Here is a 21751-nt window from a genome sequence, read left to right as displayed (position 1 = left end):
AAAATTAACCACTTTTGTATGCAACAGTTATTCATTAAACATTTGACGCGTTAAGGTTACTTTTTTCAAGATCGATTGATTATTGATTTGTACAAAGAATTTCTAATGTTGCTAATATTACGAAAAAAACTCGGCTATTTATTGCCATAACCGTGGGTATACTGTAAAAATAGAATTCAGTCGTTGCAGATTAAAATCTAATAATGACTTCAAAGCCTTTAGGCCCCAAAGAAAGTGAATGTTTTTTTTATAATGTATATTAAAATGTTAGATTAAGACTTTTGATAGAAGTAAATTTATTTTTGAGCGCGTCATCTATATATTATAGATGGGTTTGTGGTGTGAAGTGATTGTATAGGAAGGGCCGCCGCTCCCATGTTCAGAAATCATGGAACATAACTTAGTTTAATTCCAAAGCGCTATTCTCATAGCTTTCCGTGCTAACTGGCTCAATAAACGGGGTATCTCATACAAGGGCTCATCTGTTATATATATGTCTCTATGTGTTTATACTAGAAATTGGTGAATATTAATTTACACATTAATTTATTTATCCTTTCAACTGTTACCTGTTAAAATGACATTAACGCCCCATCTGAGATCAATTACAGTACTTCTCACAGATGGTGGTTTGGGCCCATGTGTGGAGAATCCAATAATTTTTGAATCTGAGGTTTTAAAAATTATTGGATGGTCCACAGATGAACGGATAATACAATACAAAATTTTCCGGTGACCTAAGAAATTCAATAGGTCTTAGAGCTGTAAGGTCTAAAAGCTATTGAATTTCAGGATACTGAAGGCACGGATATATCTCGCAGCAAACTATGTGAATGGTCACTGACGGTGTTCTGACGCATAGCTTTGTGAATAGCGCTTTATTTTTGTACCCCCTTACTTAACTCATATTAAGAACCACGGTACTCGGTAATAATGGTATATTCACATTGTCTATATCCATGCAAAGAAAATAAGCTTTATACAATATTAGCGACCGAATAGATTTATTTAACGTTTATAAGTAAGGGGGAATTTGAATGATTATGCAATGTATGATTCAGAGGGTGACAATGTAGTTCCACTCATTCAGTTCAGTTGGATAATAGTGCCAGTGTATGTGAATACACCTAAGGTGCATACAGAGGTAGTTAAAGGTACCCTGTAGGAACATAACAAAATAATCACTAAACCCAGTGGCATAAAGGTAGAATTACAGTGTCAGAACCCTTGTGTCGTGTATGAATGAGTTTTATATGAGTTAAGGATAGAATAGTCGAATCATGAGGCGAATAGGCTCAATGCTAGGTTAATTTTAATTGTATAAAGTCGAATGTATTGTTACGTATTTGAGAATGCCTCGAAAAGGATGATATTGTTTTGCTGAAGAAATATAAGAAAAAATGCATTATTGATTGGCTTAACAGATACGGATTCGATTATATCTATCCTTGGATGTACTATTTATTATAGTTTTAGCAGTATTATAACGTCTATTGTCAAAGTGAATATTGTTTAAGTTATTCTTCATGCTACCTCATGGTATCGTGTGAACAATACCAGATTGTTTATCCTTATTTTAATGTATACAGTGTCTGCTTCCTAAATAGTTCTGTACACGTATCGCTAGATGCTGATCGTTTAGAAAAACTTTTGTATGTAACCATCGGTGACGTTCTAGTGAAATATACATACATTGCGTCGATTATTATGAAATATTTGAATGAATATGCCTTATGATATTTTAGCGTTAAGTTGTTGCTACACGACAGTTGTGGGTAGATAGGTAAATTATTACAAACGGGTTTATTGCCGATGCTTCGCAAGGATCGAGTTGTTACCAAGTCGTTGTGAAGCGAACATCGGCGTGCGTTTTGCGCCCGGCTGCGTTATGTTCCGTCGACTTTGGTCGTTTGCTGTCGAGAATAGATAGCTATATATATTATTAATATATATAGCTAGATAGCAATATTCATTTCGTTTATACTTATCCTATGTACAGTCTAGTCAACCATATTGTAATACACAGATAGCAATTTAAAAAACAGTAGGGATTAAAAATAGATACAAATTGTTTTCATATAATTATTAAAGCTATCACATAACATTAGTTAATAATTTGAATTACAGGTTCAATTGTTATGGATATTGTTGAAGCAAGAATTTGATTTTATTTCAAAGTAAGCCCTCGACTTGAAATTAATTAAAACATGTACTAAATATTGATATATCAAGACATGTATGTATGTAAGGTGTACGATTTAAGTATTTTACATATATTTTATATTGGATCCCGGTATTCAATTTATAATACTGACTTTTGTTATGACTGCTTATAATTTATTAAAGACATCAGCTATTGTATAAAGTATTTGGTAGACCAAGTCGACGTTACAGTTGCAGTTCACAACCAGTTTAATACGTTATACATCAATTATATCTATATTATAATGATTAGTCTACTTAATAAATCATTTGTAGTTAAAATCGTTCGCCAATCGTAATGTAGTCACATTTTATGACACCTGTTTCCATTAATCACATGTCTCCAGCAATGATCGATTTATGCCAACTATAAATTAATGGATTTTGGAATATTAACCCGTATACATAAAATATATGCATGCATCAAGTAATTCAAATGTTGTTGTTAAGTCGAGTCGCTTTGAAGAAAACTAAATCCACAATAATAGTTGAGCTGAGTTGAGATTAGGTCACAAATGAAGGTCCCGGTGTAATGTATTAAATAACGTATGCATTAAACAACATAGAAAGATGAGTGACAAGTAATACCTCCTATATGATAGACATATCAGTCATACAATAGAATAAGTCGTACACATTCGCATCGCAAGTAGCGCAGGAGTTGTATAAGGCATAGGACTTTATTAAACCTCTCATAAAGGCTAATTGAGTAATAGAATTACTTAAAGGGCTGTTATAGAACAAATAACTTATGCCAAGGCTTATTCTGCTCATAAATTTAATACAGGCAGGTTATCTCAGTCCTCTAGAACAATAATCGTCGCATGTACCTATATATTCGACGATTGTCACATGCTTTTTGCTATTGCAGGTACATAAAATATGTAATGAGATATATTGGTAATCACATAATATATTTATATGAAAATATAATCACAATAATAACTAAAGCACACGCCCAGGAACGGTCAACGTTATTTTAAGAGATATATTAAATTTTATTCACACTACCACTAGAATATTATACTGTTTTAATAATTTTGTCAATAATATCATGGCAACACGTACTCCAATTTGAAACAAAGTTCTAGAGTAATATTTTGTAATGTAATTGGCCAGTTTACGCGAAGGAGAAATAATTGATTACTCATTCTTCTAATGTCACTGAAATACTGATAGGTAGTATTACAGTATTTTTCATTCTGACTTCAGTTATAAACTCCAAAATGACCAAGGAGGTCATATAAAAATACGTCACTTGCTGATAATATAACAACTTAATGAATTCGTGAGTTATTTACAGTAATTTCTAAACAAGTCCCTAAAGAATTTAACTAATTTTCTTGCCAACTTGTTATTCATCAGTATATGACTTAAAAATATCCATACAGATCTTTATAAAAGTAATAAATATTGATTAAGCTAATAAGACATTGCCAATACGGGATAAAATACTACTACTACTGTGGTTTTGTTTTCACAGATTATGAAAAACTGTAGATATTGTCTGTCCTTTGGTATCTGTTTATTTCATTAATCTGTTTATACTGAATAATCGAATATAATTTATATTTATGTATAGAAAAAAATGCAGTTTGCTATTGCACTTTTGTTAAAACTCGCCATATTGATTACACATACATAGATATATGTATATATGTTTGTCAACGGTGCATAAAATGAAACCATAGTGTTCGTGTAAATTTTTCTTATGTACTTTATTTTTTTCGGACAGGTTTTTTAGTAAACGAATAATTTAATAAATATGCTAGTATTATCTACTTAAACCCCTCTAATATTATATTTTTAATTATCTATTTATGAATTAAAAACGTGCTTATTACAGTATAGTGTTACATAGATATCTCGAGAGTAATACGAACATACCGCACTGTGGTTGTGGTCTCGCTTATTAGATCGAATAATTCAGGTCATCTGCCAATAGATCTCTTATCCGTACAGCGTACTATTAATTTCATGGCTATATTAATTTAAAAATGCAAATTTAAATTCTAAATGTAATAGTTTTTTAAAACATTTGGTAATTTTGATTGTAAATTTTTGTTTCCAAATTGCATACAAAATAATATACTGCAGATATATAAAAAAATCCCTGACTATTCTATCGCACTGTTTTTCTAATTTAATTAAAGAATCTGTCAAATAGTAAAAGGGTTTTGTAATAGGTTTTTGTTTTTAAGATATGAAATATGTTTGTTTAGAAGATATGAACATTTACAGACAATATCTATAGTTGATTTACACTGCCAACATGTAAATAGTAGACTGAACGCCTTTGCATATTAATTAAATACATTATACTTAAAATATTCTGACTGGATTTTTTAAAGCCTAGATTTATGTATAACATTAAACCTTATCCAGTACATATAGCATAAGTAGTTAAATATCAAAATATTATCTATGTTTACATACTTTTATGTCAAAAATCTGTTTATGGATTTTAAAATTTGGGTTTAGAACTAGGAGAATATATATTATGTAGCTTACTCCCCAATATTATGTACACTATATGTTAATGTTATGTATCGTACTGTATATACACAATTAAGAAAATTACTACTAATGTTTACTTTGTAAAAATAACTACATTACATCACACAGTGCTGTAAATAATTATATAATTATACACATTGTATAAACTAAATGTTGACTATGATCATATTATTTATGATCTCCTGATATTTTGACGGTGTTACAATTGTCTTACAATCTTACAACAATCTCACAATTGTCGACTCCATCGGGAGTTCATAAAAATATTATCAAGTTGAATATCCTGTTTATATAATGTGTACAATTGTAAACATGAAATAATACTTATATACTTGAAAATTACTGCCATATACAAATACTATGTGTTAATAATCATAACCGTCAAATATCCAGCTTAAACTTCACTAGTTTAGAAACTCTTGGTACAGTTGAAAATCATTTTGTAGGAACAATGTTGAGAGGTACATGAATAAATAAATGGTCGGTGGATAGGAAATGGTCGTTTGCAATAAATGCAATCATTATATCAGCCATTCATTCATCCGGCAATAACTCGATGTTTTAATATCTTTAACTGTAGCATCTCATTCCAACTGTACGAGGTATGTAGAGATCCTTATAATTTTAACAGAAAATTATGATGAAAATTATCAACATTTGAATTTATGCAATTCTTTATATTACAAATTATCTTTGACGTCTATATAAAAATCAAAATGACTATAATTGTATAAATGATACTCTGATAATTATCTGCTAACTCATGTCTCCAGAATAAAAAATATAACTTTTTAACAGCTTCTCGCTTTACCTCGCCAGGCCACCGCACCACCCTGCCAAGAACATAAAAATGTTCAACAGAGCATTTTGTTTAATTTTTTACTATAAGATCTGATATATACGGGTATATTGTTTCTTGGTGTTCATTTAAATACTGATAATTATAAAATTAAAGAATTTAAATAACCCCCGAAACAAAAAACACTATTAAGTTGTAGCTAATAACCGATATGTTTTGACAAAGAAACAACATCTTTCACACAAATAAAACCCGCATCATAATCAGTCCATTCGTTTAGTGCTACGAAGCCATAGACACATCAAAAATATAACAACCCTGTTTTTTCTTCGGGGGTTACAAATAAGGTAATAATTCCTATATACAAAATGACACAACTCATCGTTATTATTATAGAAAAAAAAGAAATATTCATTAAAGTGATTATGTCTACACCAGACACTTAGTGGAATAATAAGAACGAGCTCATAATATTACTTACTTAAAATGCTTCCTATGTAGTGCTAAATTCTGATAAAATATAATTATAGTGTAATGTTTATGTCAAATTAGGTAGGTACATGCATCCGATCCGGTTTTTGTAAATATTTTATTTATATAGTTGTATACTTAATGAGGTAACGCATTGTTCAGTTTGTAGATCGTGATTTTATTTAGTTATTTTTAATTACAGCGTATAATAATGCATCATTATTATATATAGATACGTTATTTTCTAAAGCGGTTGATTATATTTAACAATACTTAAGATTGTGCAATTGTGTGTCTAATTTAATATGTGATCTTATTTATTTATGTTAAGTGGTCGCAACTAAAATTACGCTACCGAGATTACAGTATGTAATGGAAATGAGAAATAACATAGTAGTAATATTATTAAAAAAGAACCAAGTTTGGAAACTGGCCTTTTGGAAATTTTGATCCAAAAACTGGCAACAGTGGGCTCTATCCGGATTTATTTTTTAAATGTTTTAGTGATTTTTAAAGTGTTACAAGTAATTGAACTAATAAAACCCCGTATGAGGTTTTTTCATATTAAATTTATAATTCAATTTCTTGTAACATTTAGTGTAATTTCTAGAAGCAGGAGCAAGACCTTCTATTTGTATGTTATTTCTCTAAGCGGAAAGGATGTAAAAAGCCGAAACCACTGATAGTATTTAAGAAGTCGTAAAGCAACAAGGATCGCTGTTGAATTAGTACGAAAATCAATGAAAAGTTGTGTAATGTCATAAATACTGTCAGCATGATGTATATTATATAAGCTTATTTATGTATGGGTCGTATCTATATAACAATTTGATTATTTACATAAAATCACACGAGGATTTCAATGAATGCCATTTTATGGAGGCGTCACGAAATAATTAACCAAATAATATTATAATTGAATGAATAATGTAACTACGTTAATAATGTAATTGTGAAATAGTGTAAGGTATAATTAATATAAAACTGATATGTTAGCCATATTGTTAAGAATCATAAATAAAACATCTCAAGTCTTGTATACAATAGTTCCTTTGTCATGTGTCATTATATTCATACTATAGAAGCCAGATTGTAAAAGGTAATTCATTTAAATATTGTTTAATTAATTTACGATATAATTATTTGCTATATCATGATTTTTTAATAAACATTTACGTACAAGTATTTGGTGTTTACAATTCTCTACCCGTGGATTGTACGAATGTGTGTATAGAATTTGTAAGTGAATAATTAAATAACCTGAAAGCAAAGATGACTGAGAAGACGCGTCTATGCTCAATCATTAGTCAATAGTGTGGAGTACGCACACGGAGCAGTGCGTGCAAGCCTACAACATCACTCCGGCACATCGACAATCGTTCGCGCGCTCCCGCTCCCGCTTCCCGCCAAAACGACACTAGTGTGACGTTGAATTTTATATTCTGTGATTCTGTGTTTAATATGTCAGTGAATGCATAAAATTATTTATACTGATAAAGTTAAAACATGACTGTTGCAAGTGAAGAGCAAGAGCCACTTATTTCTTCGTCTGTAGAGAATCAACGCGTGACGTACAATAATTCGCCACAGGTAAAATTGAATGACGAGATATTTATATACCTTAATGTTTCTACAAATAAAAACCATTTTTTCTTTAATACTATAATTATTACATATCTATAGATTGGTATATAGTTATCACAATGGTTATATTAATTTTGAATCCAATCGCAATAACAAATAGAACTTGAATGCAGCAAAATAAAAAAAAATATATGGAATTTATTCACAGTTGATGCTCGATCTGAATATACCAAAAAATATTAAATAATCACTTTATTTTCATTAATTATATATATTATTCCATTATTTTCAGACTTCTTTTAAGTTTTATTACTGATTTATATCTCAATAAAACTTCTTCAGTAGAAAGATGTTTCAGTATTGTACTAGGTTATAGTTATGTGTATTTACTTTTCTAATTAACAGACGAATGTTTGTAAGTCGAGATAAAAAATATTGTCCCTACCTATTTAATGTAGTTTATTAACCTACGCGATAAGATTTGAAACAATGCTTAATCTTGATTTATTGCACTGAAATATGTAAACGATGTCTTTAGGTAATGGAACAGAATATTCTTCAATTTCTGCTCATTTGAATTGATCTCTCATTTCCTTGCACAAGGAATTAACTCTACGGAAAATTTCCAGTAGATGCTCAATACACAGACAGGAAATTGAACCGTATCACCATACAGTTAGATACATACAATCAAGGTGTCTCTGCTGTACCATAAAAATAAATTTCATCATTAAGTCAGTGGCCGTACCAAAAAAACAACTAGTTAGGAGTTTTGCTCCAAGTGCACCGGTTTTAAAAGTATGCGAGATGTTAAAATATATCGAATTCGAAATTCGAACATATTTTAATAGACTAGATATTTTTTATTTATGTTTTAGTGGATAAAATATTTTATAGAGTATTTTATAATTAGTACAACATATTTTGAAGCAAAAAGAAGTTGTTTGCATAGACAATTTTTTACTTTATTGTCACCAACATGTTGACAACATATTGATGCCAACATTTTTTGTACGGGATTGGGAACTTTAATTAATCATTTTTACAGTACATGGATTGCATTTTTGATCCATTCATATAATGTTACAAAGTTTTAGGTTGTTATGTGTCGCTAGATAAGAAGTAGTATATGTACTATTACAATAGACATATAAAAAACGCGTATAGGTATAAATGTACACTGCAATTAGGTACAATGCGTCTATATTTTTATTACGAAATTGGTATTTCCTAATGACCGTCATTTAAAAATTGTAATTTCATCAGCAAATTGTAGAGTCACCACAGGGGTCATAACAGGGTCAAATATAATATATTTATTAGTATCATAATCACTGTCACTATTTTTCTGGAGTCGTTAAGTACATTAATCGAGATATATATATATTATTTAGGTGATAATTTTCTGCAATTTCTACAATCTACTGTCCACCGGTATCAATAATAATAAATCTTGTACTATGACCAGTAATTAGACAAATGATGTATAATGTTAAAAAATTGAAATATTTAGTCAGTCATGTTGTCAATTAATTAATTCTGCGTATCTACACACATCTAATTAATATTAATATTTCTTCCGAACCAAGAGGAAGCACTAAAGCTTAATTAGCATTAGGTTTTAGTTAGCTCAGTTAGCATATTAATTTTAAATTTCACCGTCGAACAATAATTTTCCAGGGTGTCAGATTTCACTGCTATCCCTCGCTTTGCCGGTAACTGTTTTTCCATTAGGTGAACTGACGGTATTTTAACCGACTTCAATAATGAATACTTAATTGGAATGTATTGGTATTTCAAGCGACTTTAATAAATAGAGACTCAATTTAAATGTAAATTTGTGTATATAAATTAATTTTTTTTATAATGACAATATTATATTAATTTTGTTACAATGGAAAGCACTTTTTTCGCGCGCTTTAAGGTGCGCGATAGTTCATATATCATTAACCCCATGGATATATAAAAAGTCCATAATTTATTTACCGATTTCTATTATATTTTATTTATTTCCTATGGCTGTTTATCTCATACGCATGGGACTAGTAATCCCCATTAGGTACTTACTTAATCCACTTCCCCTAAACACTGGTGTTATATCCGTGCTACCGGTGTGTAACCATATAATGCAGTCCAATTCCGGTAACCTGATATTACCTCATTGTGTAATACCGTAAGTGTCCCCCCATAGGTAATATTGTACTTACTGTAATTAACACCCAATTGATGGCTTCCTATATTATATTCACACCGTAGTTCGCACTTTCTATAATAGCATTAAATTATGAGATACTAGTTATAAGTATACATTTATCATTCTATTTCGCCCAATTTACATAATATCTTTTTAAAATATAGCCTGTGGGTTATCCTATAATATATTATTGTAAAGATCATCAAAATCCATGCAGTACTTTTTGCTTGAAAGAGTAACAAACAGCCATCCATTTATACTCAGAAGCTTTCGCGTTTATGATATTAATAAGTAAAATAAGATACACATGTTAGGACAAAAGACTATCTACTCAGTACTTTACAGTCTACTTATGTATCCCAGGTAATGTTATAAATGTCGTATTAAACAACACATATTATCACGACTGTTATTGAAGATCGGGGAATCCGAGGCATTGTCGATTTGCCCGCATTTTGTTAGTTTGGTAATATCACAGATAACATAATATTACATAGTAATATATACATTAATATAGCGTGGCAAGCACCGCGAGACTATCGCTTACCGTACCTATTTAGCAAAGTAAATTTGATGCAGTATTGTTATGTGATTAACTAGAAATTATTTATTTAATTAGAAGTTACATAGGTGGAAATTACTGTAGGTATATTTTGTCTCCCATGGACACTGTCCGTAGTACTGTCCATGTCTATAGACGACCATTGTCGTTTTACATTGAGCGAGTCGGACGTTCCATTCCCATATATCGTCCTATAAAAAAAAACCTAATGGAACTGTAAAGGAATGCCATAGTTTTAAAAGAAGATGTTGACTATCTCTACCTGATACTAGAGATTAATATTACACATTTTGTACTAATACTGTTAAATTTTATTTATTATTATACAATACACTTATTTGGCTTCTAACAGTATTCCCCCATTATCCGATTGATTAATCGCTATAGACGGGGGTTTGCGATATTCAAACAAGAAAATACTTGCATGTAATCAACACTTTTGCAGAGGGGTAAATTTCTGAATTAGGAATTGTGTAGTTTATAGTAAAAGTCGTAGATTCGCATTTCGTTACTTAGGTAAACATAATGTCAGTTTTCAACTGAGTTCAATCTTAGGCTGTCAATTTTTTTTATCACACACACTTGTGATTTCTTTGATTCTGATCTACTCTAAGAAATCATCATTTATATAATAAGTTACTAATTTTTCTCTTCAGATCTAAACTCTAGTAGGTAAAGCACAGTTAAATTAGTATTTTATTGAGAGTACTTTATGTGCAATATGTTTTATCTCTGTATACATTTTGTGTATTTATACATATTACCCAATATCTTCATGTGTTTTAAACCAATTGAATCTTCATAAGTCTAAAACAGGGACATCTCAAATATATAACTAAACTGGAAGCACGAAGTCACTGGCAGAAAATACCAAAAGCCCTAATAACGGGCTACTAGAATTAATACCTACTCTAATAGACACTGAGTATAAACAATATACGTATTATTACTTGCGGCCTTACTGGACACTACAAATTGGTGGGTCCTGCAAACAAATTCTGAAACAGGGCGAGCATAATAGGGTTCCATAGGTTGGTAGGTAATAGGTCTCAACAATGCAAACGCGTCATTATTAAAAATAATTTTAATTAATCCTGTTGAGTTAATCCTACATTTTTTAGCAAGAATTTGAAAAAGTTTATAGGAATATCTTAATTAATGGCAACCTAGATATATAATGCTCTTTGTTATTTCATAGGATGGAAACTCCCGTCCAGGTACTCCATCAGGTGACGGTGAAGTCAGTGTGCCCATGCCACGTAACTATGGAGCAATCGGCGGTGTGGAGAAAGTCACGTACACTTGGTCTGATATCAACGCGTTTGCATCGCAGACCAGGTCCAGGAGGCGATTATGGAATTTTTGGAAAACTTCGCCCAACGGCATGTTCCAACAGAGAAAGCAGTTACTGAAAAGCGGTAACTATGCATAATGTATTATCAGTAGATGTTATTGTTAATAACTTCTATTCAACTGCATATTATTAAAGTGCTATTATTGATCTAGTTGCAAAAATCAGTAAATATTATTTCCTGAAGACTAGTAATAGTGTAATTTTTCGGTCAATGTAAAATTGTGGACAACTTTCAAATGCGTTTAGTGTCATGAGTATATATTTCAATGATGCTGAAGCATACATCTGCTTCAACATGAGTGAGTGAGAGGTATTGAGGGTTTTGAAGGAAAAATACGGATATTGTATATGCGACTATTACGACATCCATATATAAATAGAAATAGATTCTTACAAAAAAATATATGTCAAAAAATTTTTTATAAAATTTTAAAATGAATATTAAAATCCATCAAGGAGTTCGCTACATTAATCTATAATACAGCACTATAGTATATAGGCGACCGTCACCGTTTACCATAACGGTTGACCATTAGCTTTTGCAATTCTGGCTATATAAAAAATCTAACTCTATACTTTTTTTAGTAAATGGTGCAGCATATCCAGGTGAGTTACTAGCCATCATGGGATCATCTGGAGCTGGCAAGACCACTCTTCTCAATACTCTGACCTTCCGTACACCAAGCGGTGTCGTTTCTAGTGGTACCAGGGCTCTAAATGGACAGCCAGCTACACCTGAAGCGCTGACAGCGCTATCTGCATATGTTCAGCAACAGGATTTGTTTATTGGCACTTTAACTGTTCGGGAGCATCTCATCTTTCAGGTAAAGTTATATATTGTTAACACTGGCGCTAATTGATAATTAGTAGATCAAATACGGTGACTGAAACAAGAGAATCAGTTCTGTTACGATACAATATAAAAAAATTATGTAATTTTAGAATGATTTCTTTTAGATGATTTTTAATTGTGACTTCGATATCCATAATTTTATATTTAATAAAACCTTAATCGTATTTATGTATATAGGCATGTGCTCAGGAGTGAAATGATATAGGGTATTCTTGGCGACAAAATTGTATCTTCATGTTTTCTAAAACAATATCTTTATAGCTAGGCACTAACTAGGTAATTAAATTAATTTAAACTAGAAAGTATAGTGTGAATTGTCCTGAGATGTCCTATAATAATTACCAATTGTATATACCACAAAAATGAAACAGGTAATCTGATTAAACATAAAACATGTTGTGTTTGTACATACAGGCTTTAGTACGCATGGACAGACATATACCATACGCACAACGCATGCGCAGAGTGCAAGAAGTTATTTCAGAGGTAATAATACTTTTCTTTATTCTAATCGCTAGAACCATTTTTTGGAAACTGTATGAAGTTGTATTGTGTAATAAAAGTGCCGAATTTTTAAAAGCTACAGTTCAAAATAAAACTAATCAGACAACATGCATTTTTCTAAAATAAAAGTCGCCTAAGTTACTCCTTATTACATCAGCTACCTGCCAATAAAAGTCCCGTCAAAATCGATCCAGCCATTTCAGAGATTAGCCGCAACAAACAGACAGACAGACAGACAAAAAATGTAGAAAAATGTTATTTTGGTGTATATACCGTATTTATATTCATATGTATGTATTAAAAACGGTTATTTCAATAATACAAACAAACACTCCAATTTATTTTTTTGTATAGATATCAGTATTCTCTCAGAAAATATTTTTACAGCTAGCACTATCGAAATGCCAGAATACGGTTATTGGTATACCAGGACGCTTGAAAGGCATATCAGGAGGGGAGATGAAGAGGTTGTCATTCGCAAGCGAAGTCCTCACAGACCCACCGCTAATGTTTTGCGATGAGCCTACCTCAGGATTGGACTCCTTTATGGCACAGAATGTTATACAGGTTTGTATGTTATATTTATAATATCATAAGAACATATACATATATACACATACATAACAAATATATTTATAGAGATAATAAATATTTGTTTGATCGTAATACTATACTATCAAAGAAATATTTACTGCACATTAATACAAATAAGCAACTTAAAATAAATATCCTAAGAAAACATGTACAATATCGGTCTTATCCTAAAAGAAGGATTTATTTCTTAGGTTTCAGGAAGTTATACACGAGAGTACAACGGATGCAAAAATTGTACCTATTTGTTAATTCAAACGGAATCACAGAATCTCTGTTCATATAGTTAGAAACCCATAAAATATCTTTGCATATTCATATCTATCTCTGTTGATGTGTATTTGTTGTTATTTTGGTCAGGTATTAAAAGGTCTGGGGCAGAAGGGAAAGACGGTGGTGTGCACCATACACCAGCCATCATCTGAGTTGTACGCCATGTTCGATAAATTGCTAATCATGGCCGACGGTAGAGTCGCTTTCCTCGGTTCTCCTGATCAAGCCACAGAATTCTTCAGGGAGTAAGTACCTTTAGAATTAAAAATATATATGTTATTAAAATGGCAACCAAGCCGATGTCTCCCCAGATGGTAAGCGTGTGTATTTCAACGAGCTGCGTGGATGGATCGTTGAAATCATTAAAAACAATCAAATTGTGAATTAAATCGTAATTATATTATTTTATAATAATTTTAATACAATCAGCGGTGTAATAAAAAAAGAAAAAAACAAAACATAATCGTAATTTCGAGAACACATAGTTCTCTGTTTGAAAATTATAAAATAAATTACAAAAAAGGTTTTATAATTATTATTGTTGGAGTTTCGAATAGTAAATTGTCTAGAACATGAGCAGCAAAATTAGATTATTACCACATGTGGTACCACCCATGCGTTGCCATTTCGGAGGAATAAAATGCCTTTATACCCTGTAAGTTCATTATGTAATTTCAACCTAATCTCCCTTCACCCAAAACACATTCAATGCCGTTGTGTAGGTGGACAGTGGACGTTGAATAGGTCAAGATAAGAATGTTTACTTTCCCTATTATACCAAATTTCTTAGTCGAAATTCGAGCATAATTAATTTAATTTCTACATAAGTTTGAATACTATTAAGGTTCTTTTGTCAAAGACTATAAATACTTTTATACGTGTATGTGTCAAATACATAGTAGACTGTCTAATGTTTTTTTTGTTATTTTAACATATTTTTTATGCATAATTTATATCGTCATTCTGCATTCCTTCTATTATAAATAATATGTGTGTTAAATCTCATACTCCTACGTACGCGCAATTTTCGTAAAAAGCTGTACCAAGTATTTGCTTCACGTATTAATATATATATTCATATAACATATATATCTAAGTAGTAGATACGTCTATCTCATGTATTTCTGTTACCCCGTTAACTTAGTTTAATTACTGTCTTGCAGTACTCCATTCCGATACCACCGAACCAAAGAAGAATAAATATTTTTTTCGAATATTTTACTTAGTTAATGTCAAAAGCAGTATTTCCTTTATTTCTTTACCCAGTACTTAACCTTTTATGTGAAAGTAGGACAAATGACATGGAACTGATTCCGAATATGCACAAGGGCGTTCAGCATGAGTAGAGATGGAAACAGGTTTGATTTATTCATTACTGTATCTGGTATTTGCTTTACTTTATTCATATATTAGTATATATAATAGTATATTTAACTGTAGGGATCTATTTAAACCTGAATGTCATAAAGAAAGAATCAAAAACAAAGTAATAAAATGAAGTTTTGGTATTAGCGTAGACGCTCTACGAAAAACTATATGTGACTGATAATGGACTAAAAGTACTTTAGATTAAAAAAAGAATCAACAAAATAAATAGAAAAGAATGAACCTGGAATTAAATAAATAAGATAAATATATTGTCTAAGTATGTTAGTAGTAGTTGAATATGTTTATTGACAATGTAAAACCATTCTTCTGTATTTGTAACATTAGGCTCGGAGCTGCGTGCCCAGCAAATTACAATCCCGCCGATCATTTCATACAACTCCTGGCGGGGGTGCCGGGTCAGGAAGAGGCTACTCGCCACACCATAGACACTGTGTGTACAGCCTTCGCCAAGTCAGATGTTGGTTGTAAATTGGCAGCGGAGGCTGAAAATTCGTTGTTCCGCGAGGTAAAACTGATATAAATATTTAGATATAGTTTTTCGTAAATACATACATAATATACATAGATAACATACAGACCGAGAGAAAGAAATATACTCATTAATATAAATGTTTGTACCGTACGAGGAACCGAACCTGCGACCATGGTAAGTAAAGCGGTATTCTAAACCACTAGGCCACCGAGGCCGTTGAATGTGGTAGTTAATTAAAAGATTTAAAGAATAATAATTTAATTAAAAGATTGTGTAATTTTTTTCCAATGCAGAGTAAGATATCTGGTGGATGGACAGAAGCGGCATGGGCTAGTGCCGCCGCCTTACGTTCGCATCGCTCCCCATACAAGGCGTCTTGGTGCGCTCAGTTCAGAGCGGTGCTATGGCGCTCATGGCTATCTGTGACCAAGGAGCCCATGTTGATCAAAGTTCGCTTCTTGCAAACTGTGGTGAGTGGTATTACATAAATAGTAAGAACTAAAAATGAGCAGTTGCACCTGAAAGTCAAAAGTCAATATCAAGTATTGTTGGAAATAGAGTTTTACGTAATAAACAAAGTATTAATACATATTAAAATGACTGGTTTCTACATCGACACTAGAAAAAATTGCAGAGATACAAAAGTGACATATTGTATAAAAAATTACAAAAGATTCATTTCTTGATTTGCACATTTCGTTAATGAATTAATTGTATTAGACCATGCAATAAATAATACAAATAAATATTACTAACTATATTAGTTAGTAATATTTATTTGTATTTATATATATTATTAAACGAAGGACCGAAAAATGGCTATGTGGTTAATTTATATGCGGTCGAAGTGGGAACGAGGGGTATATCAGAGAAATCTCTTTACAATCTTCTAAAAATCTTGACATTTAGTCAGTTCTATACTAGAATGTGTATCTAAAGTAGCACTAGTATGTTTTAACCAAATTTGGCTGGGCAGGGATAGAAACACAAGCGGTTAAGGTCAATGTTTCTCTCCCTGCCCACGCACACGAAGTCCCGCGAAGAGGAGCTAAGAAGATCGTGTCATATTATATAAAAAAATGAATCATTGGACCATATTTGATAACATAAATTTCGTACTAGATGGTGTCAATATTAATTGGCGTTATCTACTTCGGACAACACCTGGACCAAGATGGCGTCATGAACATCAACGGAGCCATATTTATTTTCCTCACAAATATGACCTTCCAAAATATTTTCGCAGTCATAAATGTGAGTTGAGACACTTATTTAAAGTTACATATTATTTTTTAAGCAGGCAAGTAACCGTTTTCCATCAAATGGGCCGTATACTTCACTGCCACCATTGTAAATAAAAAAGCTGTATATAGTTTTAAAACTTACTTAATTTCCTAGTGATACCTGACTTCCTTTTAATATCTTAGGATTTTCCCATTTTTATGAAATTAAAATAAAGCTCTATGTTAATTTCAGAAAAATGGGAAAATTCTAGCTAAAAATTAATCAAAAATTGCTTTAGTATTATTTAAGTCTATTTGAGGTTTTGGCCTCCTATAATTGCCTTAGTATGCAATAAATATAACACACAGTGACACGCTGCCGCATCAGCAGAGTGTAGGCCCTTTCAGCTTATAACGCAATATTAGTTTTTAAATTACTTTATATTTTTCGCATTATACTATATTATATAAGCTAAATATAAGCAAAATCATGATTTTTATTATTATTACTTTCTCTTCACGCAGGTATTCTGTTCAGAACTGCCTATTTTCATTCGTGAACACCACAATGGGATGTATCGAGCTGATGTCTACTTTTTATCCAAGACCTTAGCGGAGGCCCCCGTTTTTGCCACAATACCTCTCGTTTTCACCACAATAGCATATTACATGATCGGATTGAACCCTGCACCGGAGAGATTCTTCATAGCCTCAGGGTTGGCGGCGCTCATAACCAATGTTGCTACATCTTTTGGTGAGTGATATTTATCTTTATTTTTAACTAATAATTTAATAATAATAAGGCAGGTGTTACATATGAATGTGGATGTGGATGAATGAATATATCTTTTAGAAGGCCGACAAAGAGATGGATGGTATGTGTGAAAGATTGTATGGCAAAATAGGAAGCAAATAACGAGATAACTGCGAAGAAAAATACATATTACACCACCCGCAAATAAATGGGATAACGATGAACCCTGAATAATTCAATTCACACGACGCCATCTAGTACCAAATTAAGCAGATCTTGTGATGTGGCTATAATACAATTAATAGAAAGACTATTAATAGATATACTTATATATTTTTTATTTTTAAGATGATATGCATCTTATTTTAATCATATGTATAGATTTCGATCCTAAGAAATGTTATTCTTACGATATAAATACTATATTTCCGATTAATAGTTAGTGCTTGTTTATCTCAGTTCATATATTTCGAGCAAGTATAAAGTTTAACAAAATAAAATATAATCAGTAGGTAACCCGTTTAGTTCATCAGTTGCTTTTACCTTTATTAAGCTTAACACTGGTTGTAATGATTGAGTAAACATTTCACTCTCTTATATTGATACCTTGACTTGTTAATTATTAATAGTATAAATTATATGTATAATTTTATAGTTTAGATGTTTGTTACTTAATCACGCTTACACGGTTGGACAGACTCGAATAAAATTTAATTAGGAATTAAGAAAAATTTGCCTACCGACCCACCCCGTTCATTTATCATCCCCTTGCCTCTTGCCATTGTTGAAAATGCTTGTGATTACCTTATCTCTAATAAAAACCGATTCATTATTAATTAATCGGTATTAATTTAATTAATTAATTAATTTAATTATTCAATATTAAAGAATCTTATATTTCTATATACAGGATACCTGATATCGTGTGCTAGCAGCAGTGTGAGCATGGCCGCATCAGTGGGACCCCCCATCATCATACCATTCATGCTCTTTGGTGGATTTTTCCTTAACTCTGGGTAGGTAACCATACATCTAATAAAATTAACAAGCTGTGTCTATACAATAAAAAGTACCCATTTTATATTTCATGCGACATCCAATCATATTTTATTATTTATAGCTCCGTCCCACCGTATCTTGGCTGGATATCATACCTCTCCTGGTTTCGATACGGCAACGAGGCACTGCTGGTGAACCAGTGGTCTGGGATCGACTCCATCGCGTGCACAAGGGAGAACTTCACATGCCCTGCTTCCGGGCAGGTCGTACTTGAGACCTTGAGTTTCTCTGAGGTATATATTAGTTTTCTTAGTATCTTTGGAAATTTCTGTTCCGCTAGTTCTAAAATATTAAATTTAAAAAATCTACTTTTAATTAAATAACAATAATAATATCTCAGGACAACTCACAGAGCTATCTAGCGGGGGTTCGATTCTTCGCACTGTACGAACATTTGTATTCATGAGTATGTTTGTTTATATTGGTCAGGGTGTTTCCTATGTATATTTTTTTCGTTTATTTGTTTTTTTTTATAAATTCTTAGGCTCCCACTGATATTTGATACAGGAGAAGTTTTTAACAGAAGTTTTCACTGTAGGATATATATATTATATTACACATATTTTCATAATTACATATATATTATACATAAAATATTATATTAAAGTATATAGATTAATAGATTTAACAAATAAGTATTTAGTATTTATATAAGTTATTCTTAATACATGTTTTGCTTAGGACATGATGGCACTGTGTGAATTGTCCAGGATTGTTATTATTATTCTTGTTGCATAAAATGTATTGTTATTTTCTTATTCGTAATTTCTTTCGCAGGACGACTTCCAGATGGATATAATCAGCATGGTACTTCTGTTCGTTGGCTTCCGATTGCTCGCCTATTTCGCTCTGCTACTGCGTACGCGACGGGCTAAATAAATATCACTATATTTTATTATTATATATCAGTAGAATTGAGTAAAGTTTACTGTTAACCTAAACTCACATTATCAGATTTAATCCGGACGGTCAGTGTCGACGACAACGTTCGATTGGCATATTTCCAAAAAGGGCGGAGCGTAACATCCAATACGTACATCGAACTGCATTGTCGACAAGTGCCGTCCGACTTTTATCGGTAATGTGTAGGACTCTTAGGAATTTCAATTACGAGTATTAATTTATACAGTACCTAATAATTATTTTATATCTGTTCTACATTATAGGAAAAATAATTAAGAAAGCATGTGACAAAGGAGTAAGGAGTAATATGACAAAAAACTTTATTTGCAATATTTTTTTAATTACACTTACATGTGTATACATTTTGGACGTTAATCATGTTATTGTATAGACAACAATATGTGTTTTTGAAATAAATTATTTAAGTAATAACTGATTTTTTTTCTTTTTTACCTTTCATAAAAATATTAAGACAAGTCGAAATAGAACAGAACATAAATATAGTCATATATACTTATTATATTATTGAAGAAGATGTTTTAAAAATATATCACTTGTTTATTCTTAACTCGTTAGTATTAATAAGACCTACAGTACTACTACTACTGTACCTAGACATACTATCCTAGACATAGCGTCTATAACATTGCTGCTTTTTTAAAAGTATGTTTCAAAATTAATAATAATTTTAATATGTACTTTTAGTAACTAGCTGAAATTTACAAACATAGTACATTTATTTTACATCGAGATAGATATAATCCAGTTAATAATTAGTTGATAACGGAAACGCGTCAAACCAGTTTGATGAGAAAGCAAATCGTTGACTCCTATATGATGTCTGATTGTAAATTAATTCAGATCTGCTCATTAACTTATTATTGACCTCAATATAATGAAATATTTGATGTGGTAAGTGTCTCTATTTTTTTATTTACAAATTTATTGACATCAAAAGTATAGGCTGTGTATATTATATATACGCTACGATTATAAAAATACATACAATCCTCCAGCGAAGTAAGAAAACTTTCACTGTATGAAATCGTAGCCTTCGCATAATATACTATAATCGCAAATGTATTAATATACATTTACGATTATAGTTCGAGTATATTATATAATATATTCGTCAATAAAAAATTCTGAATAACATAAAATTATAAAAATGTATAGAATAGAATAGAATAGAAAATCATTTATTCAAATAAACTTACATTGAAGCACTTTTGAATAGTCATAACATTTTTTTTTAATCTACCGCTCATTCGGAATGCTGTCTCATCACATGAAGAACGAGCAAGAAACTTGTGTGTTGCTCTTTTAAATAATTTATTCTTACTTACAATTTAAGTTTAAGTGTGTGAATACAAACCACCGATTAGCACTAATCAATGAAATAATAAAATAGAAAAAACATTCAATATACAACAACTGGTTAAACAATTAATAAGAGAAAATAAGTCATAGGTATATATATATATATAGGTAGCCAGTAGTATACAATATTACCTTATCTGATTGCAAAGCACCGATGCTATCCTCGTGATCTGTTTTCACATCAAATATTCAGCCGATTAGTGCCGAAAAGGCAACAAAGACACAGACATATTTTTGCTGACACTGAAATACTGTCCAAAAGCTTAAATAAATAGCAAATAAGTTCTAAAGTTAAAGTTAGTATTTATTTAATTTAAATACTACATTGAACTTTATCGATGTACGTCTACACTCACCTTAATGGCTCGAGGAGTACATGATATATGTACTCCTAGATTACATTATTATTTATATATCGTTGGGATCATGTCCAGATTTGTTACATTTTCCCATATACATTCAAGTTTGTACATACTTATGTAAGTGCTGCGCCTATTCGTCTGTAACATTCTTCACAACCAATCGTCTGAGAGCATCTTATAGCACATAACAAACGCCTCAGATGTACTAGTGAGTTAGCCCATAATTTTGATGAAAGATGTGTAGATCATAAGGAAGAACATGGACTATCTTTTGACGGCCTCAGTGGTCTGGCGGATTAGCACAC

General features: G+C 31.3%; 1 protein-coding gene across 1 annotated transcript; it reads left to right on the top strand.

Moving 5' to 3' along the window:
- The first annotated feature begins 7315 nt into the window (after positions 1–7315).
- On the top strand, positions 7316–19961 carry LOC131853717 (protein white). The gene is made up of 13 exons (XM_059204726.1): positions 7316–7579; positions 11528–11747; positions 12269–12507; positions 12951–13022; positions 13428–13607; positions 13992–14149; positions 15618–15798; positions 16059–16235; positions 16888–17019; positions 17514–17742; positions 18653–18758; positions 18863–19034; positions 19579–19961. The coding sequence occupies exons 1-13, from the start codon at positions 7496–7498 to the stop codon at positions 19678–19680; spliced, it is 2052 nt and encodes a 683-aa protein (XP_059060709.1). The 5' UTR covers positions 7316–7495; the 3' UTR covers positions 19681–19961.
- The last annotated feature ends 1790 nt before the right edge of the window (positions 19962–21751 follow it).

Source organism: Achroia grisella, unplaced genomic scaffold (assembly GCF_030625045.1).
Source record: "Achroia grisella isolate CSIRO2021 unplaced genomic scaffold, CSIRO_AGI_Agris_v1 utg905, whole genome shotgun sequence".
Taxonomy (NCBI): domain Eukaryota; kingdom Metazoa; phylum Arthropoda; class Insecta; order Lepidoptera; family Pyralidae; genus Achroia; species Achroia grisella.
This window is presented reverse-complemented; position numbering and strand designations above follow the sequence as displayed.